This window comes from Ruditapes philippinarum, unplaced genomic scaffold (genome assembly GCF_026571515.1).
Source record: "Ruditapes philippinarum isolate M1 unplaced genomic scaffold, ASM2657151v2 ctg12967_1_1_1_1, whole genome shotgun sequence".
Lineage (NCBI taxonomy): Eukaryota > Metazoa > Mollusca > Bivalvia > Venerida > Veneridae > Ruditapes > Ruditapes philippinarum.
The window spans coordinates 1-24,921 of NW_026852699.1; the positions used below are offsets into that span (position 1 = coordinate 1).

General features: G+C 34.2%; 2 protein-coding genes across 2 annotated transcripts; both read right to left on the reverse strand.

The window, feature by feature from the left end:
- Window positions 1-549: 549 nt before the first annotated feature.
- Window positions 550-3,220, reverse strand: LOC132721482 (GATA zinc finger domain-containing protein 10-like; the record flags this gene model as incomplete). Its single annotated transcript, XM_060705798.1, has 3 exons — window positions 3,044-3,220; window positions 1,128-2,828; window positions 550-858 (listed from the first exon to the last, which is right to left on the reverse strand). Coding segments are annotated over exons 2-3 (1,554 nt in total), but the record flags the coding sequence as incomplete, so codon positions are not given.
- A 20,054-nt stretch (window positions 3,221-23,274) lies between these two features.
- Window positions 23,275-24,463, reverse strand: LOC132721492 (small nuclear ribonucleoprotein-associated protein B-like; the record flags this gene model as incomplete). Its single annotated transcript, XM_060705809.1, is given in 2 exon segments — window positions 23,275-23,851; window positions 24,374-24,463. Coding segments are annotated over 2 exon segments (104 nt in total), but the record flags the coding sequence as incomplete, so codon positions are not given.
- Between the last annotated feature and the right edge of the window lie 458 nt (window positions 24,464-24,921).

The window sequence follows — 24,921 nt, forward strand, 5'->3', positions numbered from 1 at the left end:
AAAATGGGATATTTTTCAGAATAGAGGTAAATATACTTTTTTGGATTGAGGAAAAGGCCCGAATTTCTGCATTGAAGCATTTAAGTCCAACAGCACAATTTTGCCTTTCAATGATTATTACAAATTATTTTTTACTTGTGGAATAAATTCTTTACTGAAACCATTATGGCCCCCATTTTCTGTAATGAGCCCTCGTAAGGTAAGTTCAAAATAAACCTATCAACATGATTTAGTTTATCTTATTTGAAAGTTACATTGCTGCTAAAAAGTAATTTAAGTAAAGTTATTGCTAATGCTCAAAGCAAATGAAGTTGCAACATATCTGGAATAAGTATTATACCCCCCCCCCCCCTTTTTTTTTCAAATAGGCAGTAACAACTTTTTATATGTGTTAAATAAATTGATTCTCAAGAATTTTAAAAGAAAATAGGTCTGTGACCTAACCTGACCAATAAATAAATATTTCCCCAAGTAATTAATACTTCATAACTAATATGAGATAGTACAAAAAAAGGAGCTTTGCTACATTTACAACAATTACACACATACCTGTATAATGAAAATCTTCTGTTGGCTATTCTGGTTCCCTGGCCCGGCTTGAACCAATCGTACCATCTGACCCGGTTGTACGACTGGCGGTCTTTGATGAACTATTTGAGTGCCAGCCATTCCTGACTGAACCATCTGTGATCCGTTTTGACCTATCTGTACTATTTGCTGGACAGACTGAGACCCAGGCTGAATTATTTGTGAACCTGTCTGAGGATTAGCCTGGGAACCAGACTGAGTCATTTGGTTTGCGGGTATATTGCTGGTTCCACTACTCATCTGAGGAAGTGATGTCACGACTTGGGAAGTCTGAAATGATGAAATACATTCAATAAGGAAATGAAACAGAAGTAAAGATAAACATTTTTAAGACAAATAAATTACTTGTGTTCAGGTAAAAAGATAATAAATTGTTCCACAATGTCAATCTTCTCTGTTTTTGAAAAATAGTATCTATTAAGTTGAATTTGTCTAAATCTTAAGAAAAATACCGTTTCATTAAAATGATACTGAAACTGTATTCCTTAAGCCAAAAACACTAAATTTTGTCTTCATATTTGAAAAAAAAGTTTGCTTACTATAGTAGACTGTGCCTGTTTTGGACTAGGCAGTGGCTGGGAGATCCCTTGTAGACCAGTTGGTGACTGAAACTGCTGTTGCTGTGGACTGGGTCTTGGAGATTGCTGTAACTGCTGAGATTTTAACATCTGAACCTTCTCCTGTAAGTCTAAGATCTTCTGCTGAGTCTGTGGTGTCTGGGGCATACTATACAACTGCTGTATCTGCTGGTTTAGACTCTGTATATCCATGCTAGTGTTCGAAGGGGAGGTAACTGAGCTACTCGGAGATACAACTTTCTTCACTGGACTACACTGACTTTGATTTTGTAAGTTGTTCGTATTTGTATTCACTGACACATGCATGTTAGAATTTGGTCCATTTGTCTGATTTACAGTCTGTGACTGTATCTGATTCATGTTCTGATTATTAAACTGACCGAAATTATGTTTGTCATTAAGTTCCGCATTAGGCTGGAACATGTTTGAATTATTCTGTTGTGACTGTGGATGATTAGGTGAAGGCTCCATAGAGTTGAAGCCGCCTTGATGCGATGAGGTAGATCCTGTAGGTGAGAGCATCCCGGATGTCAACGAAGGAGACTGTGGTGGTGGGGTTGGACGAGGGGAAAGCATTGGCACATTTGCTCTAGGCTGAGACATGGTATTCATGTTGTTCATATTATTAAATGGCAGTCGTTGCTGAACATTTGGCAGAGTTGGACTAGTCTGTGGAAATCTTAATATATTCTGCTGTTGTTGCTGAGGGGTATTTACGCAATTATCTGTCATGCTTTGTTGTTGCATCGGCTGTTGATACTGATACTGCTGCTGCTGTTGTTGCTGCTGAGGAAACTGCTGAGTGGTCTGTTGTTGATGTATATACTGCTGAGGCTGCTGCATTATCATAGGATCATTTGATATACTCGTCGGTGTATTAGCGTGTGGCATATTCATAGTGTTAAAATTCTGATTGCCATGAGAATACATCTGCTGGGACATTCCCATAGAGTTTGGTTGACTAGCATTCACAGTAGGCATTCTATTTACCTGTATACCAGGCGAGGACATTCTCTGCATATACAATGTCTGATTCTGTCCAGACTGGGCAGCAGAAAATGGAACCTGCATTCTAATTCCCTGTATAGTAGCCTTAGACTGGTGCTGTGGTATGTACTGCTGTTGAGGCTGTTGTTTCGACTGGGCTTGCTGCTGTTGAGGATTGAACATCTGCGTGTTCTGGTTCCATCCTTGCATCTGAGCCATCTTTATCTGCTGCTGTTGTGCTGGTTCGGCAGTCTCGGTCCCGGCTGAGCGGCAGCAGCATTGTACTGGTACATCACCTGTCCTTGACGCATCATACCAGAGGGAGGGCTTCCAAACTGATTTGTATGGGTTGGTGACATCATTGGATTTGGGTTTATGTGTCCCTGTTTTTGACTAGGTGTAGATACCATATTTGGGATTATAAACAGTCTGCTGGCTATTATACTGATTGAAATTTTGTTGATTAAAACTGTTGAGGGGCTTGCTGCTGAGTTTGCTGAAACTGCATACTGTTGTAACCAGCCCCTTGTTGCTGCTGCTGTTGCTGCATTCCACCTATATTATAGTTAGAGTGGGGATGACCAGCTTGCATCATGCCTTGTGGTACTTGACCAGAGTTTTGAGACATCATACCAGCCATTTGTTGTTGTTGAGGTACATTTGGGACTGACTCGTCTATAACATTAAACATAAAATTACATTTCATATGAAAGGTTTGACAAAATTTTACTAAATTCATGAAAATAACACATAACATAAAGCCACCCTGTAATAGATTTATAGAGAAAGAGTAAGAATTCATTTCCAAAACCTTTTTTCAATGCATAATCAATCATTATCTCACATTATTCCAAAGTAATGTAAATTATTGGTATAAATTTTTCACTTACTCGTCCCACTGGCTAACTCTTCCAGAAACCCAGGATCGGAATCAAACAAGCTGCCTAAATTGTCGGCCATTCTGTTATTACTTTCTGTCCTTCTCAAAGGCACAAAGCCATGCTTTCAGCATTAAAATACAGGACACAGCTATACAACTGTCCTGAAAAGAGCAAATAATAAAATTACTTTAACTTTTCAGACAGTACTGCAGAATTTAAGGAAATTCTACCTACAATACATTAACAATAACAATAAACATAATTAAATTTGTCTCTCACAAAATATATAACAACAATCAGTGATGATTTATTTATATTGATTTGTTAGAGTTTCAAGTGACACTGACAATGTAAAGGTGATAGGATGACATTCCAGCTTTTCTGGTGGAACTTCAGATGCCCATTTGTGCACTAATCAGGCTCTACACTGTTGGTAGCTAAATCTTTATATTGAAATCCCTTAAACTTTAAATGGACTGTTCCAAATTCAAAGCTCAGCAAATTCATTGCAGAAAATTCTGCTTTTTGAGGGTTAATGATTCAAAGTGAGTAACAACAGTGTGAGTTTTTCTTAATTCCATAAATTGCCTTATCCATAGTTTGTCATAAATTGCCTTATCCATAGTTTATCTCTTTGGACAATTTATTATAGCTTAGTTTTGGACACAATTCGTCAAGCTGACTTCCTTAAAGACAAAAGTAAAATAAACCTCATCTTTACATTAGGATGTTAAGGGAACAACACTTCAGAGTGGTTATTATCAATCACTTATAGTTCAAGAAAACAAATCACAATTCTATAAAATGCAATGCTTATTTTGAAATTCACAAATTTCATTATTACATGGTACCAAACGCATTCACAATTTAGGGGGGAAGAACACTGTGCAATAAAAGATCTTCTAACCTGTGATAATGTATAGTATTTTCAAAGAGAAATTATGTTAAGTTTGACCTACACTGAATTCAATGCTCATATCCATTACACTAACATGTAAATAACTTATAAATGACTTCAAGACACTATTTATTTTCAAAATTATTGTTACTATTAAACACCAACAACAATGTATGCATAAATTAAAATAAAAGAATGAAAATCTTTCCATATTCAAGAGCTTTCTATTTTGGTACAACAAGGAAGGCAAGTGATGAGTAAAGAAGTGCTATTATAAGCATTTTCACATGTTAATACTTTCTTTTTTAAACTAAGTATCACTAATAAGCTGATCATATGGCCTGCCTTGCAATGTACATTTGCCTCACCTATTACTATTTTTATTAAGTATGGGTGCATCTATGACATTCTATAGGATTTTTATTTCAAGACAACAATATTCATGTGAAGTTTCACCTTCTATTTTAGAAATTGCATATTTCAGGTCATTTAATTCTCAGGAATTGAAAATTTCACACATTTTCTCACATTGATCATCAGGCAGGTTAAACTTTGAAAACTCTATAAAATGTCTAAGAATGATGAGAATGAATACTCAAATACTATAGCTGGTACATATAATGTTAAAAAGAGCATGGTTTTTTTCTAACTATCTTGGGGAAAAGGCGGCTGGCATTTGACTTACATTAGGAAAAAATTTGAAAAATATGAGAAGTTGAAAAACTCCCTTTTTAGTTTTGCATGACCTTCAAGTTTTATTTATGAGTATGATCAGTTACTTCTTTTAAGAAACAAGTCAAAACATTTAATTTTTCTCCGAGAATGAAACAGTTTGATTTTTTTGGGAGCTGTTAAGAATAATTAAGTTTTTGGCTACAATGGCCAAAGTGAACAAAATGCCATGACAGGCAATTTCAATTCTGTTACAAATATTACTTTTGTAATGTATATAATATTATTTGAAAATACAGTTAAAGTTACATTAAATAAATTTCATAAAAAACTAAATAGCGACATTTCGTTAATAAATTGGGTTTTATATTGACTCCAGGTCTCATTTTGGTGTCCAAACAACCAAAATGAGTTTTATTAGCAAAAAAATAGGTAACCTCATTGTGGCGAAATGGGAAATACAATTTCTGTTTGCATGAGAAACTCCGCCTTCGGATCATCCGTAAATCAATATTAAATCAAAAATCATGACTATAAGTAGCAGTCCTAATTTAACGGTATATTTCCGCATTGTAACGGATGTTTTCATACAAATTTAATCTTTTTACGAGATTATTACTTTTACTGAACCCCAGGTTTAGTGCACCGTGAAGCTTAAACGGTTAAAGTGTGTTTGCACAAGAAAATATCACATTTGCTGTGTTCGGATAGCAACTATAAAACTGTGACGTAGCGCATACACGAGCTCATTATAGTCTTCATTTGCATGTTAAAATTCGTATACGAACTTTAGTGGTACCGTGGGGTTTCCCGTTTAAAATCCTTATTTATGAACAATATTTGATGAGATTTACAACAATACTATTAAACAGGTTAATCAGCATGCCCATTCACGCACTACAGTGCGTAATTCACGCACAAAATTCTAGATGCACGCATAAAAATTGTAAGCAGGGGGTACATGCACGCAAAGTAAAATCGTCAGAATGAATGTTTGGGATAGCCTATGTACGCTTGCCTGGGGACGCATCAAACGACCACAAATACACAAATATGTCAGCGCGTGTCAGTCTATAGGTAGGCGGTCCTATGCACATCGACCCATGAAGCGATTAGCCAATCAGCGATAACACTTTCAATCATTATCACGCAATAGAGATCAGACTAATGTATACACGCGCTGTACATGTAATTACCAGATATAACATGAGGTGATAATTTAACATCTTTGATCCACAGTTGATTGGGAATAAGCAAATTTTAACGACAAAATGATAAGAATATCGACTATTTACAGTACGCCGCAAGTTTAAAGACTGTTTTCTCAAATTACAAATGAGTGTAATTTTGAATTATTCTCGAAATTTTCGGCACTTTCTAAGCAAAATTTTGCTGTCGTTTCATTCTTGCAAAAACGTTCTATAAGAGTTTTAATAATTTAACATATTGTGCCGAAATGCCAGGACAACTAACCAAAATACACGTACGCTTTTCTTTGATCCGAAAATTGATCCCGAACATCCGCGATTTCACGTTCGCCGGAATTTCAGAATCCCTAAAATTTCGCAAAAATTCTCAGTTTCCAAGCCAAACATGAGAATGAATTGTTCCTTAATTATTAAATCAGCATTAAATCTTTAAATATCGATCTTCAATTTGCCCCCATTTTGAAGATATTTGCTAAAATATTTGTCGATCGGATGAACCTCTTAACACACTGTGTGAAGCTGTACACAATTTTCCTATTCATTCCGCTAAACGCTACCTATATACATTTACGTTTTTTTTACAAATATAAACTTTTTGTCTATAGAGTGGACTTATTTAACCAGAATAAAATTTGATTTGGTATTAAAGTGAAAAAAAAACAAAAACAAAAAAAAACCGATTTCCATGTGTTGATGCATTAAAATGAAATAATTTCATGAAAAATATTAACAAAACAAAACAATAATTATACTATATTATACTACATTTATATAAAATGTTCTTACAAACAAAAACATGTTTAAACTTATGTGTACCCCCAGATTTTGAAATGTACCCCCAATTTACAATGACAGGGGGTACATGTACCCCTACATTTAAAATTGAGTGGGCATGCTGGTTAATGAAACTGTAGAATGTTTGATTTTAGGTCGACGGCAAAATATTTTTACATATTTATTTAATGTAACTTTAATGATAATCAAATATAAAACAATTCACCCTTTAACCCATTACTTCATGAGCATTTTGTGAAAAATGGCTGTTTTCATTGAAAAGTCTCCCGTTACAAGTTCAAATTGCTATAAAACTATAAAAACTGCTTTAATACTAATCAAACTTGGCACAAATGTTGACTGGACCATTGCCTTTCAGGGGTGTGGAATTCCTATGTCCGACTTGTCCGACTCGGGCCTTTTTGCCAGCGGACAAGTCGATTTTTTCATTGGACTTGTCGGCGGGCAAGTGAATTTCAGAGCCATTTAAAAAAAAATTAAAAGCCAAATTTTGGTCACAGATTACTCTATATCATTTTATTTCATTCCAATATTGCATATCACCTTTACAAACTAGTTTAATTATATAACCCATTTTGTTTTGCTTTTTACCCCCTATGAAGCCTCTCAATAGACGTATGTGCTATAGGAACTCATTGGTTGTATTGCGGCAAAAAATATAAAGCACAGATGATTTCATTGCAAAGTTTATTTCTTTGCATACAAAAAAAAACTTAAACAAATTCTTTATTAGAATGAATAGTTCAAAGCCTGTAGAAACTCCCAAAGAGTCAAAAAACGAAGTCAGAGAGAGATACTAGAAATTAGTATGATTCGAAAGGAATACATTTATTTCAGGATAGCTAGTTTATTGTCTGGCTGCCAAAAGAAGGTAATTCAGACAATGTCTATGGTCAAACTTGCAGATAATGTTCAGTTAGTAAAATATAGCTGCTGAACTTACATAATCCGCACTGTTTTGGGGGGGCAAGTAAATTTGGGCTGCGGACAACTAGAAATTTCAATCCAACTTGTCCTCGGACAAGTGGAAAAATTCCAAAATTCCACACCCCTGCCTTTGTTATAACATGCTCAGGCTTTAATTTCCTGTTTCCATTGCAACGAGGGGACATCTCAAAATTGCCAAATATCACTATTTTGCGTTGATTTTTTCCATCAAAATTGATTTCAAAGTGCTGCAACTTCTCAATGGATTGAGATAGAGTCAAATGCTTTTCAGCGTTGGTTACACGTTACCTTAAGATCGATCTGGGGTCATTTTTAGCCTCTCACAAGTCCAAAATTTTCCTGGCGATGAGGGGGACTACCGCCCCCCCTTCAAACCCCCCAAACAGAAGGGGGCACATCCCCCTTCTGGCAACCCCCTGATGAATCTTTTGATTGGGGGGTTGCTACGAAAAAGTGGTTATTTTTTTAACAACATTTCTCAAACGAAAACATGTTTTTGGGGCCCAAACAGGACATTTTTTCACTATTTGAGGCCTTAAAGGGGGGGGGGGGGTCGAAAGTGCTTTGTTTCACGTATATATGAGGTAAAGGATTAAATATTACATTTTGATAGGAACAATGGTAACAGTTCACCCTTCAAAGATTACTTTTTGATAAGGAACAATGGTATTAAAATGAAAATTACAAAAGACAAAAAATTAATTACCATTTGCAAGTGACAAATCTATACTTTAACCATGTGATCCTGCCACAAATTTTAAACCTAATTTGCAGACATTCTCACCAATGTATTTTCATTTTAAGCCTTTTATATTTATCTAGCTTTCATTAATGTCAAACCAATCGCAGGGACATTGACATGTAATATTTCAAAGCAGTGATGACAATAGATTTATAGAAAAGAAAAAATTATAATTTCGACAGTAGTGTAACCCAAATGCTAAATGAACTTGGGGTGGCCTTCCCTAGAAAGCCGCAGACTCCAGTCCTGTCTTGTAGTGTTCTATAAAATCCAATACAAACTTGTATATGTTGACCATAACCATCTGACCCCAAATAGAAATCTGAACTTCCTGATCCCCCAGTCCCGTACCCAATATCATCTTAATTCCTACTTCCCTACAACTCTCAGGTATTGGATTAATAGCCTTCCATATCAGGTCAAATCCAGTTCCAGCCTAGATGCCTTCAAGGATAGGTTGGCGACAGTCACCTTCTAGTCCCCACCCCCAGTATGTTTTTAATCTTGCACTCTTTCTTTTATCCTGCACCTTTTTTTTTTATCTGTGATCTTTATCTTTTAGCATGCACCTAATACTTTAAACACAGTTTTCCTGACAAGCGCCTCCCAGTCATAGTCAGAATTGATTGGTCGGGAGTAACATGTAGATGTAGATGTAGAAGAAAACAACATGCATATGGCATGAAATATGTACAAACAATACACATCTTAATTTTGTAGCATCGCAAGAATTTTACTAAAATCATGAATACTAGTAGGAAAGCAGGCCTGTTGTCGATGGTTCGGTCTGTCCAGCCTTGGCCGGACCAATATTTTGGCCAAAATTGTCTGGTCCTTAGCGGAAAAAACAACAACAAAAAACATCAAAAACATGCATTTGACACTTTAATGGCCCCTTATGCAAAGTGCAGTAATTGATAATACAAACATGACGCTAAACAACTGGATACTGTTAATTGACTAGTTTCATGTACGGGTACTACAAAGTCAAGTGTGAAGTTATCTTAAATGGCATTAATTGATAACGAGGTGGGTTCGGACAGTTTACCGTTTAATTATGATAATTATCAGATAAAAATAAAGAATAAAAACAACATTAATTATTGTTTATTTTCCATTTGTCAAATATTAATTATTCATATTTTCTTTTTATGTACAACTGTCCGCGATCGGTAGTCAACCTTTTACTCTTTAAATTTATGACGCTCAGATCTTTGTAAAATAAATCAGTAACATATGCCGAAATAATATGTACTAGCGACTGTAAACTGTGCCAAATACACGGGAAATTGCTCACAAGACTAGAATAAAAAATTCCAGGGGAGCATGCCCCCATACCCGCTAGAACATCTGAATTGGCCGCATGAATCACAAAATCGTGATGACGTGCCTGTGAGTAGATATATTATACTTGATATATTGTCTTAAATCATTTGTTTTTCAATATTGACACATATGTTTATTGCCAGTTGGCTTTGGGGTTCTATCTTTCAATTCTTTCCATTGTTTAATCTTGTTTTTTAAAGGATGAATTTCTGAAATTTGCCAAATATTAATAGTTAATAACTTACCACAATGATGATTATAGCATACATTTATCATTTGCATTCATTCAATAATTTAAGTCTCAAGTTAATATGGATGACCAGGTTTTTTTTTCCTTAAAAAAATGTGAAATCATGGCACATGGATTTAGTCCTTAGAAACATTTCTGTTTGATTTCAAATTGAAATTCTCTAATTTTCACTACAACTCTATTGTCTAACACAGTTACGGTGACATAAAGGCAACCAACTTAATATTTCAATCATTAACAAAGAAAAAAAATTGGTCATTTTCATAAAATTCATTCATGCGGAACGAGTGCCCTCACGGAGTCAAACTTCTTGGCCCAATCAAAACATTGAAAACTGTGTTTGTTTCCATCCGAAACACGTGCAACTCGCATTGAAAGTCAATCATATTGTATATAAAATCAAAACGAACAGTCTTTTCAAAGATGCCACCATCCTATGACCATATTTTCTCAAATGCAAAATGTGCATTATGCAAAAAGTGTGATTTGATCGCCATTTCGGTCGATTTTTTGGACAAAATTATCAAAACAGAAGCTCAATCAAAACTGGGTGAAACTCTTACAGACTCGGCATTTTTTGTCATATAACAATAATATAATGTCTCATTTTTGTATTCACAACAATAAACAAAAGAAAATAAAAAGTTTTACCTGTTATATTTAAGTTAAATAATTTGGTAATTTTCAAAGAATGACTTTGTAGATCACACCGCTAATTCTCAACATCATGTATCGACAATTACCGCATTTGAAAGCTTATTTTTGATTGGTCAATGTGGGGACGCCGTAACAGAATGAAATGTAGGGTTAAACCTATAAAATCATAAAGTTCCACTGAAATTAGCGGCTTAACACCATTAGAAATATTTTTTGATATCAAAGCGTAATGAAAAGACAAACAACAACATAAAACAATTAATTATTCTTACAAAATTAAAAAATACAAGCATTCACTTTTATCCAATCAGAGTGTGTTTAACAAAATTCATTTTTTATTGAATATTTCAGTGCTAATCATGCACTCTGGCCAATCAGAGTCGGGGTCATGAACAAATGCCCGTATGTAATTACTAAATTGAGAGCGGCGTTACTAAAAATAGCAAAATCTTAACTGAGATCTAAACAACAACAACAAGTTGAACAAAGGCATTTTACAATAAATATGCTATCATTTTAAACAGTAATTAATAACTTTTTGCTACTGGCACAACTTCTTTAGTCACAGTGTCAGTTCATCAAGCTCTGTTTATAGATTTTCCTGGGATTTCCATCGCACTAAGTAGGTATTTTTCGGATTTCCCCTGTTACTAAGCAAAGATAGTAGGTCATTCCCGGTGGATCCCGGAAGTTATCAGAGCAGAGCACGGGTAACTCGGATATATTTTAAACGGCGTAGCAAAAGAGGATGCATGTAAATGGGTCATTTTTTAAAAATAAACGATACCGGTAAATATTATCATTTAGTATTAAGATCTACAGTATGAGTACACGTACTGTGAAATCTAGATAAGTCCCACATTAGATCTAGATCTATATTTTTTGCAAGTGTGGAGGAATTTAGAGAACCAAAATATATTCAAGCGCGCTATAATTTGCACGTTTTCTCTGGCAACTTCTCTCGCGAGCATAGGCAAATAAATTATTGCGAACTCTAAATTTTACTAATGAGAGCTAGATCTCGTTCTACACTTACTTATTTATTTGAGGTTACACACAAGGTGGTGAATGCAACGGAGGGAGCTTAAATTGAACATCATATGAATTTCAAGAAGATCAATAATACGGGGGTGGGGGTGAGGAGGGGAATTCATATGGATCACGAAATAGAGTATTTTAATTTCCGCAAGTCCCGTTGTGTTACTATCACCCCTAAGATATGTGAAAGTGAAAGAAAGTCAATAACAGGGTAAGTTTTCGATATTTTTAGAAATTTCAAAGCCCTTTGTTTTTACGGAAAATCAAAATTTTATCTACCCTCCTGACTTTTCTCTACATTGTATCGAATATCTACGGTGGCATAGAGGGGACATAGGAAATCTTTCGTGCGCACACGATAACTATTACGTGGTCATGCATCGCTATTGCTTGTACTTGTGCAGGCGATATTATTACGCGGCCATGCAATAGTTGGATTCGCGTGCTTATAATACATATCGCGTGACCACATCATACCTATCGCATGGTCTCGCGTGCGCACGTTATGGATGTCGCATGGCCACGTAATACGAGATACATTATCTACACCTCTGGTAATAATACTATTTCGTGCACACGGTAATCGATATAGCTGCCGATTGTGAACATAGTACATGTAAATAAAATATTTCAAATGTCTCCTTTATGTCACCGTAGATATTTGCAGTCTTTCTGGCGTCATGGGTTCATAATCTGACGTCAGGTAGACGTCAGAATCTGACCATTATCTAACCAGTTTCTGGTCATTTTTCGAACTAAATCTGACCTAATTCTTACCAATTTCTGACCTCCATCCGACTATTTTCCGACCTAAATCTGGCCATTTTCTGATCAGTTTCTGACCTCAATATGACCATTTTCTGATCTCATTCTGGCTGCAATTAGACAAGACACTAAAACTGAAAAAATACTACTGCATATGATAGCTTTGAACGTTTCCATAACCCGGACCCTCAGCTGACACTTCTAGTTCCACCACAAGTGATTTTAAAGTTTTCAATAAACGTGGTCTTCATTTTATTCATGTAAACACTCGAAGTCTTTTACCAAAACTACATGAAATTAATTCTGTAGCTCGTAGATCTAGAGCCGCATGTATTTGTGTTTCCGAAACATGGTTAGATGACTCAGTTCCAGATTCTGAAGTTAACATCGACAACTATTGTATTCAGCGCAGGGATCGAAACAGACAAGGGGGTGGCGTTTGTATTTATATCAGGAAGGATTTATCCTACAACACACGTGATGATCTCAAGCATGAAGAATTAGAAGCTACATGGATTGATATACTTTTACCAAAATCAAAACCTATCTTATGTGGTGTTATTTATAGACCTCCTGTGCAACTAAACTTTTATACAATTTTAGACTCTTTATGCTCGTCAAGTAGTGACTTTTTACAATGTGAATCTATAATTTCAGAAGATTTTAATAGAGATGTGTCTAAAGTTAAGTCTTATCCTCTTTTTCAATGTTTTAAGTCATTTATTAATATGTTTCATTACAAACAATTGATCTCAGAACCTACTAGAGTTAGTATTACAAGTGCAACTATTATTGACTTGATATTGGTGTCTGATAATGATAAAATTACTCAGTCAGGTGTAATTCATACTTCATTTAGTGATCATAGCTTAATATTTTGTACAAGAAAAGTCAGTAAAATTCCTATTTGTTTTCATAACAATGTCACTTTAAGATCTTTGAAAAATTATAACAAAGATGACTTTCAAACTAGTCTTCTAGATACTGACTGGTCTCCTGTTTTGCTAAGTGATAATGTAAATGATGCCTGGAATATATTTAAACAGTTACTTTTATCTGTGATAGACAATATAGCACCTGTGAAACAGACCAGAATTAAACAGAGAACAGAACCATGGATTGACTCAGACATTCTTAGTGTAATTAATGAAAGGGATAAAGCTTTTAATAAATATAAATGTGATAGAAACTGTGATAATTATGACTCATTTAAGACTCTCAAGAACAAAGTTCAGTATCTTGTTGCCAAAGCAAAAAAGGAATATTTTACTAATACACTGGATGAGAACAAAAATGACTCGACCTCTTTATGGAAAACTGTTAAAAATCTTGGTTTGCCTTCCAAGAAGGGTTCATCTTCAACCAGTTCAAATATTTGTTTAAATATTGATGATAATGTGTGTTTTGTAGAAACTTATTGCTGAATCATTTAACAAATTTTATACAACAGTTGCATGTAAACTTGTTGAAAAGTTGCCAGAAAGTATGCATAAATTTGGTACGAATTTTGTTAATACTTTTTATGCAAACAAGGGTGTTTTTGCAAACAGTTTTTCTTTTTCCATTGTTTCTGAAAGTAAAGTTCTTAAATACTTAACTTCATTAGGTGTCAAAAAAGCTACTGGCTTAGATGGTATACCCTCACGTTTTATCAGAGATGGATCCCCAGTTATTGCTAGTCCATTAGCTCATATCATAAACTTATCCCTTATCCAAGGTCAAGTCCCTGATGATCTTAAATCTGCAAGAGTTGTTCCCCTCTATAAAAAGAACTGGTAATTACCGGCCTGTGTCCATTTTAAATGTTGTATCTGAAATCCTTGAAAAGGTGGTTTATGACCAGGTTGAAGCTTATTTTAAGGATAAAGATCTGCTGTATAAATTTCAATCAGGTTTCAGGAGTGGCTTCTCTACTGATACTTATCTGATTCACCTTACAGACTTTATCAGGTATGAAAATGATAAAGGTAATGTTGTTGGTATGGTGCTGCTGGATTTGCAGAAAGCGTTTGACACAGTCGACCATTCCATTCTTTTAATGAAACTGCAAGCATCAGGTCTTAGTATTGACGTCCTAAATTGGTTCAAATCATAATTATCAGATAGACAGCAGCTTGTAGATGTCTCTGGTACTTATTCTTCCAAATTTTCCAAAATAACATGTGGTGTTCCTCAGGGCTCAATCCTTGGACCCCTTCTCTTTTTAATTTATGTAAATGATATGTCAGCTGTGGTCAAAAATAAATTGCTTTTGTATGCTGATGATTCTGGTATCCTTGTATCTGGTAAAAGTTTATCTGTTGTTGAAAAGGCATTGACAGATGATATGGAATTGGTCAGCCAATGGTTAGTGGACAATAAGTTGTCATTGCACTTGGGTAAAACCGAGTCAATTTTATTTGGGTCCAGGCAAAAACTTAGGTCACAATCTAACCTGCATATAACCTGTTCTGGTACATCCATTGAATCAACTTCATCTATCAAGTATCTTGGGATTACTATAGACCAAAATCTGTCATTTTGCGCCATGGCCGAGTCTGTTCTTAAGAAGGCCAACTCTCGGTTAAAATTTCTTTACCGCAAGAAAGTTTCTTACTCAGCATACCAAGAAACTTCTGGATATGTCTCTTATTCAGTGTCACTATGATTGCGCATGCTCTGTTTGGTATAATTGCTTGACACAGTTCAAAAATAAGTTACAAACTTGTCAAAACAAAATAATGAGATTTGTACTTGACTTGGACTCTAGAGCCCATATATATTGACCCATCCCACTTTAAGTCCCTTTACTGGTTACCGGTCCACAAAAGAGTTGAACAGATAATGTTGTGTCATGTTTTTAAGATAAAAAATGGCCTATCTCCGGATTACATGTCTGAACACTTTATTTCACAAGATTCCATTCATAATTATAGTACAAGACTTAGTCAAAAGGGTGGATATTGTCTACCTAAGGTCAAAGGCCAGGGTTCTAAATCATTTGCTTTCTCTGGTATTAAATTATCGAATGATTTACCTGTAAAGTTAACGGAGATCAACAGGTTACAAAGTTTTAAGGTTGCCATCAAAAGTCATCTTATGAACAGTATTTAAATTTTTTTTAAACATGTTTTTACATATTTCGGCTCAGGATTTTAAATTGTCTGCCATTTATCTTATTACAATTTTAGTAATGTGTTTTAAATCCTAGCTGTAAACAGGAGTATCATTAACTCAAGATTTGACTGTGATATACATTTTTATGATTTATTAGTATTTTTATACATGATTATATTTAGGTTTGCCTCTCTATGTCATGCCGCCAATACAAAGGACCACAATGGAAATAAGAGCTTTTTTGCCCTTTTTTGTGTTATCCTTGGTTTTGGTGAGCATGTCATAGTTTTACTCGTATGTGATATAGTATTTAATAATGCTCATTATTTTATCCTATGTTATATTGTCAACTATGTATATGCTTCCTTTGCCGAAATAAATCTATCTATCTATTTAATTTGGAGTTTAAACTAATGTAAAAAATAATGAATGTTTTGGGATAATTTGTAGTGTCTAGGTACAGAGCAGACATAAAATAAGACAAAAAGTCTTTGGCCATGGCCTTGGTGTAAGCTTTGTTTATATTATGCGCTGTCAAGTTTTTAGCTTACCTGAGCTTTTAGGATCGTTGAATGTCCGTCGTTTGCCGTCTGTCCACATTTGTTCCTTGTCACTCTAGCGGACACATTTTTGCCTAAATCATCATCAAAGTTTGTCAGGATGCTTGTTTAGGTACTTGCTCGGATAAGTTGGAACATGGTTCATCTCGGATGAATAGCTAGGTCAAAGGAGCTAAAATTAGAAAAATCTTGTTAACACTCTAGTGGCTACGTTTTGATTCAAATATCCTGGAAATTTTGTTTTGTTGATTTCTATGTCAAGTTTGAATATGAGTCATCTAGGGTGAAAAACTAGGTCACACCGCCCCAAAAACACTCTAGTGGTCACATTTTTTTACTCAATTATCATCAAACTTGGTCAGGATGCTTGTCTATGTAATTGATGGACGAGTTCGAACATGGGTCTTCTCGGATGAAAAACTAGGTCACAGGAGCTAAAAATAGAAAAATCTTGGCTACTGTTGTTATCCAAATATCCTGGAAATTGGTCTGCAAGTTTGTTTTGATGATTTCTAGGTCAAGTTGAAATATGCGTCACCTGGGATCAAAAACTATAGCTCACACTGCCCAAATATGAAAAAACTTTGTTAACACTCTAGTGGTCACATTTTTGACTCAATTATCATCAAACTTTGTCAGGATGCTTCTCTAAGTAAATTGCTCGGATGAGTTCGATTGGTCAGGTGAGCGATCTAGGGCCATCTTTGCCCTCTTGTTTAAGTTTCTTTCAAATGGTTTTAGAGTTGTATAACGGGCTCCAAAATCCTTTCAGAGAGACACTAGCGCCATCGTTCAAGTGCACTGTATCAGTACAATATACAAGTATATGTCTATGTTTATATTTTAATAATTCAAAACATTATCTTTGCATGATGTGTAATAAGACGTCATCAAAATAACGTTCGCTTATATACGGACCGCCTTATAGAAGGCGTAATATTAGTTGGTTCATGTATAAACTGGGCGTTTTTTTTAACTCTACATCGGCATGTGACGATACACAAGCTCCCATACGAAATACGTTTTAAATGAACATGGACTTCCCGCCATAGTTTCAATCAATACCTTTATGTCGTTTATATTTTTTATGAATAAAATATATTAGTTAAGTGCGACTTGGGAAAATATATCTAAAAAAATTTCGAATATCGACTTAATTAACACCATGATACACAAAATGATTAAATATCGAATAATTTATGGAAGTGACCTATATTATTATGTTGATGAATTTGATGTCATGCACCTATGGATCTCTTCAGCACATATGGGCCCCAGATCGAACTTTGACCGGCGATTCCTTTGTTTGAGCCAGATCTCAAGGATTTATTTGATTATTTACTGTAGTTAGAATTCGTAAATACTTTCTGTTTTAGTTTAAACAATATTTTATTCACAAAATAATACATTGTAGTACATAACATATTGTATTGAGTTTGTTATACATATAGTAACATATTATGAAAAGAAAAAAGGAACGAACACAATATGTTTCTTATACATTTTGGAATCGGATATGAAAACAAGTATTAAATACTTATGTTGATTCATCTCCTAAGGTGTTGTAAAAAGAATGGCTGTGATTCGAAAAGTAATGTAATGTGTTAGGATATAGATATAATAATAATTATTTACTTATTACTTTATGTGTGTCATTTCTTGATAGCATTGTACGCTTTAGATACACCAGAATCCACGATTGAAAGAATATCTCAACAATTTAAAGACTTCATAAAATTCAAATACAAAATTGGTAATTAAAGTGGAAAGTTAAGCGGATAGATGTTTTTTACCGATGCTCAGTTTTAAAATCCAGAGAGTCCATTACCAAACAACCCTGTTTTGAAAAGATGCATTTTCGCGCATATATAGACCTCACTGATAAGTAGCTTTCCGTGATCAGCTTGGTTTGCAATCGCAACCGATTGCTTTGTACATTGTGTTCCGGAATCCATCCATTCTGGAATAAGCTGTAATCCTAAAGTTTTGAAACCCTTCTGGTAAAGTATCGTTGATTCCGCGTCTACGTCGACAGTTTTAATATAATTACACAAAGTTGTCTTCATTTTGGACATATTAAGGGACATCCGATATTTGCCAATTTTGGTGTTACTTTCTGTCAGAGATAAATCCCAAAGAGCTAAATCAGTGTGGCAATACCACGTGACATTGACGTCATTTTCGGCATCATTTCCAAGACAAATGTTGCTCGATTCGGAAAAGAAAATAGCCGTAAATATTTTATTTCTGTACCAATTTCTTTGGGATATGCACCAGTCTACGGGGAAAAATATAAGCTTTCCATAGAATATTGGATCTTCGTCAGTTTATAAGCCGTTTTATCAAACACTTTGCCTAACCTTGGAAGTTGCTTGTATTAGAGCGGGCTTCAGTTGCAAGCTATTTCGTTTTCTGGCGTTACCTGGTCTACGCCATGATTAAAAAGTCAGGTTTACATCAACCGGGAGTACGGAAGGCAAAACTCTACCTAAATATGTTCATATTTTTATTATGAATGACATAAATCTTACATTTTTCTTCAATTGTCAATTCTGGCACCAGTTCCAAGTCGAAAAAAAGGACTACAGTTTAAAGCCGATTTTAGAATCCGTTGCAAATGCGAAGCAACATGCCTACCGTTCTCTTTCTATAATTATGTTAACCATGAAAAACATTTTATTTTCTATACGATTTACATAAACACAAATGAATATTTAAATGATTTTTACTCGCTGCGATATTTAAGTGATTTTAAAAGTAGTAAAATTGTTGTCTGTACTGTATTTGTAAAGAAATTGATTTGCTCTTTAATCATTGTTCTTTCAAGGTAATGATTATGAAACATTTATTTGTGTCATGTAGCAATACTAAACGTGGAATAGAAAACAGAAACCCTAAATTTCCCCTAAAACGGCAAAATTGAAAATGTTTCAGGCTCTGATTGACTTAGCTAGCCTGTCCAATGAACGTGCACATTCAGGATCACTTCGATTGTACGCTGTAAATAGGGTTACGCCTCGACGCGGCAATTTTAAAGTCAAATGTTATTCTTTTGTAAAGAGCCTTTGTATATATATATAAAGAACCTGTAGCAATCTTTTAGTATGATAGATTAAGCTTTTTAACACAGTGGCACTCGTTGATAAAAAAATATTTTTATATCCTATTTTCATACCCACGGTAACTGTTTTCGTGAACTGGATATAACTTCGTTAACTTAAGAACACTATTAAACACTATCTATTTTATAATTGCATTTATTTCTGTTGATGAACTGCATATCTGACAAATTTAGTTAATTATATCAGTCAACTAAGCTTTATCAGAGAGCTAACCAATATACATTGTAAAGAGAGGAAGGGAACGGAATATTTGTGGTTTGAAAACATTTAAATCGAGTAGAACTTTTTTAACAATAATGTCTCTTTCAACTGAATAAAAACGATAGGGCTATTTGGGACTATTTCTTATCGATGTGGCCATTGGCTGTAAATGCATGGATTATTGCACGCGGCATGACCTGCAAATGTCCTCAACAGGCTTTTTGTAGCATTTTAAGATTTAAAAAAGGATTGCACATTAAAATCTAAAACATGATAAACGTGACGCATATACTAAATAAGTGAATTATCTGATATGTAAATAAAGAAGTAAGTCATTTGAAAGTTGAAGGATAAGAATTGAAATTACTCTTCAAATGTAATCGTAATTTTACTAAGATTATGTTAGCTATCAATTATTCAATGGACGCATCAGTGGCATATGGACCCCAGTCATATTCTTGCCGATGTTGCTATTACAGATGTTAATGTAAATATTTATATAATTATTGATAATCATTCATTGTTATTTCCGTCTTGTTGAATGTTTTGTTTCAAGAAATTTGATTGTGATCGATGGATGTTGGTTTGTAAAATCATTTATCTGTTAACTATTTTCTACTTTGTTTACTCCACATGGCGTCCATTCTCGTTCTTATTCATGGCTATTTTGGGTCTTTTTGATAAATAGAGAATTATAAGTAATGCAACTAAGTAACAATTCTATCAGATTTACAAGTTCTAATTGTGTTTTAGTTTATCAAACTCTATAGAACTTTATTATACAATAATTCCAGAAAAATATATACCTTTTAAAAGTCTCTCTTTTGAGGACAGAAGAACCTGTTCGTCACATTCACGAGTGTCAGTGTTTGTCAGAATAAACTGAAAAAATACCTTTACCTTAACAACACTCGCGTTAAAGTGTTACCCTTTCCATATCATACAAAAGTGTTTTTATATTAACTCTTTCTCTCACTGAGAGCACATATATTTCTTATCAATTTCGCCATTGTGAAATAGAATAAAACACATTTAACTACATAGGATAAGATGAGCAATACTTTAAACATCTTCAAAACGAAACCAAACATTATTTTCCGACAGGACTAAATCTACGTGATTTGACGTGCACTATTGCGATACAAGTAAGTGTTGTTGCTTTAAGGAACAATCAGATTTTTCACAATCTCTCTATGAAAGATCAACAATGAAAAACTAAATTGTAGAAAGAGAACGGTAGGCATGTTGCTTCGCATTTGCAACGGATTCTAAAATCGACTTTAAACTGTAGTCCTTTTTTTCGACTTGGAACTGGTGCCAGAATTGACAATTGAAGAAAAATGTAAGATTTATGTCATTCATAATAAAAATATGAACATATTTAGGTAGAGTTTTGCCTTCCGTACTCCCAGTTGATGTAAACCTGACTTTTTAATTATGGCGTAGACCAGGTAACGCCAGAAAACGAAAAAGCTTGCAACTGAAGCCCGCTCTAATACAAGCAACTTCCAAGGTTAGGCAAAGTGTTTGATAAAACGGCTTATATACTGACGAAGATCCAATATTCTATGGAAAGCTTATATTTTTCCCCGTAGACTGGTGCATATCTCAAAGAAATTGGTACAGAAATAAAATATTTACGGCTATTTTCTTTTCCGAATCGAGCAACATTTGTCTTGGAAATGATGCCGAAAATGACGTCAATGTCACGTGGTATTGCCACACTGTAAATTAGGTAATGATACATAACAATCTAAATGTCTTAGAAAAAAAGATAATTTGTCTTTCAAATATCTCTCATACGAGTTTTCTACATAATACATGTATATTAGGAATACATCGCTTTTTCCTCAGTTGTAAATAAAACAACATTTATGAAAATTGAAAAACGGTTTGTTAGAGTCATTGTTAAAGGGAAAAGGTATAAGGTCTAGTATTAATTATTGTATTTCGTATTTTTATTAATCTACAGACCGTGAAAAGAACATGCACGTATTCATGCGCTATTGAAGAACTCTAGTATATGTTATGTGATACAGTCTAAAATTTGAAGACACAACAACATATGTTGATATATTTATTTCGTAAACTTTTTAAAACCGTCAGGGGTTTGATACCGATATTGAATTCTAGCCTTAATGAGGGTCCACCCTCCCTTTCAGGCCCTACTTACGGATCCCGGACTTGTCACCATTCATGTCCTTAAAAGGTTGTTATCTGCCAAAAGGTGACATTCGGTAATTCACTGAATGATACTTAATATATGTATGAAATGCTAGTCTATTTTTTTATGTTTCACGGGAGGCCAGCGAGACCATTATATGCATCATGTAGAAAAATAAGGCGTTGTCGCCAAAATAAGAGGCTTGATTGAGTATAATATGATACGGATATTTTGGACTCGGGGGGGAAATGAAATAACGACAAGCAAAATTCTCAGATATTTTTGTTCTAGGGTCAGAATCTCACTGCTCGCTTCTGGTGATACTGCCCTAATATCTTCGATGTGCAGAACAAGTACTTGAACGAGGTATATAACGACCAAGATTCTTCATATGACGCCAGTACTAGTTAGTTCTAGGAAGCGGAGTCGAAAGTCATTAATGTAAGTTGCAAGTTATCGAGCTAAAAATAAATATTTCTAAACAAAGACTCGTAACTAAAAAAAAAAAAAAAAAAAAATACACATGTACACCAAGGCAAAAAGTGTTACTGTATGTTACAATCATAAAGATATCAACATTTACATCTTTGGTATTCTTTGGCACAAATGTTTCGTCATACCACAAGTTATTCATTTCCCTGGTAACACTTGCATCAAAGAATGAACAGATCTTGGAGGTATTCCAAGAGACTTGTCAAAGACAAAGAGTTACAATCGTTGAATATAAGAAGAAACAAGTAAACAATGCAGGAACATTTATAAGTTTTTGAGGGTGCCATAGTTACTTAATACAAATGTTATGAAAGACGGGAGTAAACAGATGTACATGTAATATTTTTTAAAATATAACGAAAATCTATTTTTCTTTATGCTCTTCCTTAATTTTAAAGGCGCAAATCCAATAAACAGTTTCTTGGCACTTACAAGTTCATTGACGATTTTGCTGAACACGTTGCAAATGTGGAGCTTAAGCAGACACTCATTCCTCAAAATATCAGATGGTCATAATGTTTACTTATTTTAAAAAAATCAGTTACCAAAACAGGTTTGCAATAACTTTTGAACAATTTAGAGCCTCTTAATTTTTAATCGGACAAGGATTCCACACTGTCACCATAGGCGATGTCTTCCTAATTTCTTACAACTTTCGGCTTATTTCTTGCTCATAAGGATCTTCTACTAGGCGTCACTTTGATCCTGCATTATAATCAATAGGCCATGTACAGTGTTTGACAACCTCAGGCTTACCCTTCAAGTTACTGAGCAGACAAGAATTTAATACTATGCCACAGTAACCTTGGTCTCAAAATCAATAGGGGTAATCTACTGATTATAGACAAGGTCTCTACCAATTTTCACAAATCTGGGCTTCTTTTCTCCAAGACTGAGAGATTTAAGTGCAACTAATCTTGATCTGAAATTGAATAATGGTAATCTACAGGTCCTTACCATCTTTTTGATCGGACGATGCTGTGGCTAATGGACGGACATACAAAATCCATACCTTAATACGACCGGTAACCTTTGTGCATATAAGTAGAAGTTTGAAAGCAAAAGAAGGAACAGAATGTGACGAAATATACATTATATTGCTGTTTTAGCATGAAATACAGTTACAAGCTCTTTATTCTATATGTAGCACACTGAAAAACATGTAAGAATTCAACGCTCATTGCCTTCAAGTTCATCTTCAAGAGGTTATAATCTGAATACCATTTATAGTTTCTAAGATTTGACTGCAACAAAGTTCAATGCCAGTTATTTCATTTTCAGCAAACAAGAAAACAGAAAACTCAAATCATATAAAATCAACTTTTAATGACATGATTTCACGATACATAAATGTTTAAAACAATGAATAAAATGAAATGAAAATGTGTTGAAAAATGACCCTCTTACACTACATTTTTCTGTATTTCAGAATCAAGAGTAATTTGCATACACTCAACATCATCTTACAGGTAGTGTCACATCATTAACTTCTTATAATTCAGTACAAAAATCGTTATCTGATAATGCACAATATGAAAATGATAAAAAATTTGGGCAGCAAACAATGCTTGGAGAAACTGCTATAGTAACATTCATTTCAGATTTGGAACAGCTTAACAGAATTGTTAGTTAAAAAAACAAAGCTGTTTATGATTTGCAATAGGGGCATAATGCTATTCTAATAAGAAAACACTTCAGATGTTTACCCCACCCACCCCGGCAAACCCTTATATCCCATTTCACAGTCTGAATTCCAAGCTGCAAATTTTGTTCTTCTTATTTAAGTTAACATCCTGCTGCCTTTTCTGTACAATTGTCTTTTTTTATTACACATGGAATATACATTAACAACATCTAGTTGTAAACAGCTCAGAATCTTGGTCCTGAAACAATTCAAAATATTTATACACATTAACCAAAAGTTGCAACAAATACTGGTATCTAAACAATAATTCAAAATATCAAAGGATTCTGTTATAATGATACCTCATGGCTATTCTGTTCCCTTAAATTTAAAGGATGTCCACTTTACATAATGAATGACATCATCATCAAAAATATTATATGTGTTATGAATACTGTGACTGTTGTGAAAAGTTAAACAGTATTGAATTCTGTACTTTACCCAGATGTTTTTCAATATTTATTTAATATGTAAAGTCTTGCATGATCAGACAAACACTAACTTAGAATAAATGAAAAATTCTACACCAAATTTTCTAGAATGTAATGTACAACAATATCACAATATGTCACCTAAGTGCAGTAACTAGTTAACTCCTATTAAAAATGTAGAAGGACTTAACCTGTTACTGCACTGAGGTGACAAATAAAACAATATCACAGTAGCAAAGTATTAAAATCTTAAAAGTTGAACTAAATATTTAATATTTCAAGTTTTATACCTTGTCCTCTCATCATTCCTGGGGGTGGTCCTCTCATGCCAGGGGGCGGACCTCCACCACGCCCACCCATCATACCTCCTCTCATCATACCTGAAATGTTATCATGATGATAAAAAATTTCCATTTCTTGAAATAACAAATAATAGCAGATTTTTTTTTACAACAAACTGGTTTATACATTATGAAACTGAATCTGCTTTTACCAAATAATTACAGAGAACATCACTAGTAAAAAACAGAATTGATCCTTTTCCTGAAAATTGCATATTTTGCACCTACTAACATCAACTTTAAGCTCATTTTTGTTTTTGTTTAATAAATTATAGCAATGAATGTGTATGCTCAGGCATCTATAAACTTCAACTCATTGCATGACACATTGAGGTGTTTCTCTGGAAAAACATCATGGCTAATTAATTCCATATTATGGACATCGATATAGTGATGACTATGTCTTTAAAACATGGAGGAGATATATACAACTCCTGCCAGATATATACATGTAATAATTGTTTTACAGATTCAAAGTAACAACAAAACAGTTTTTG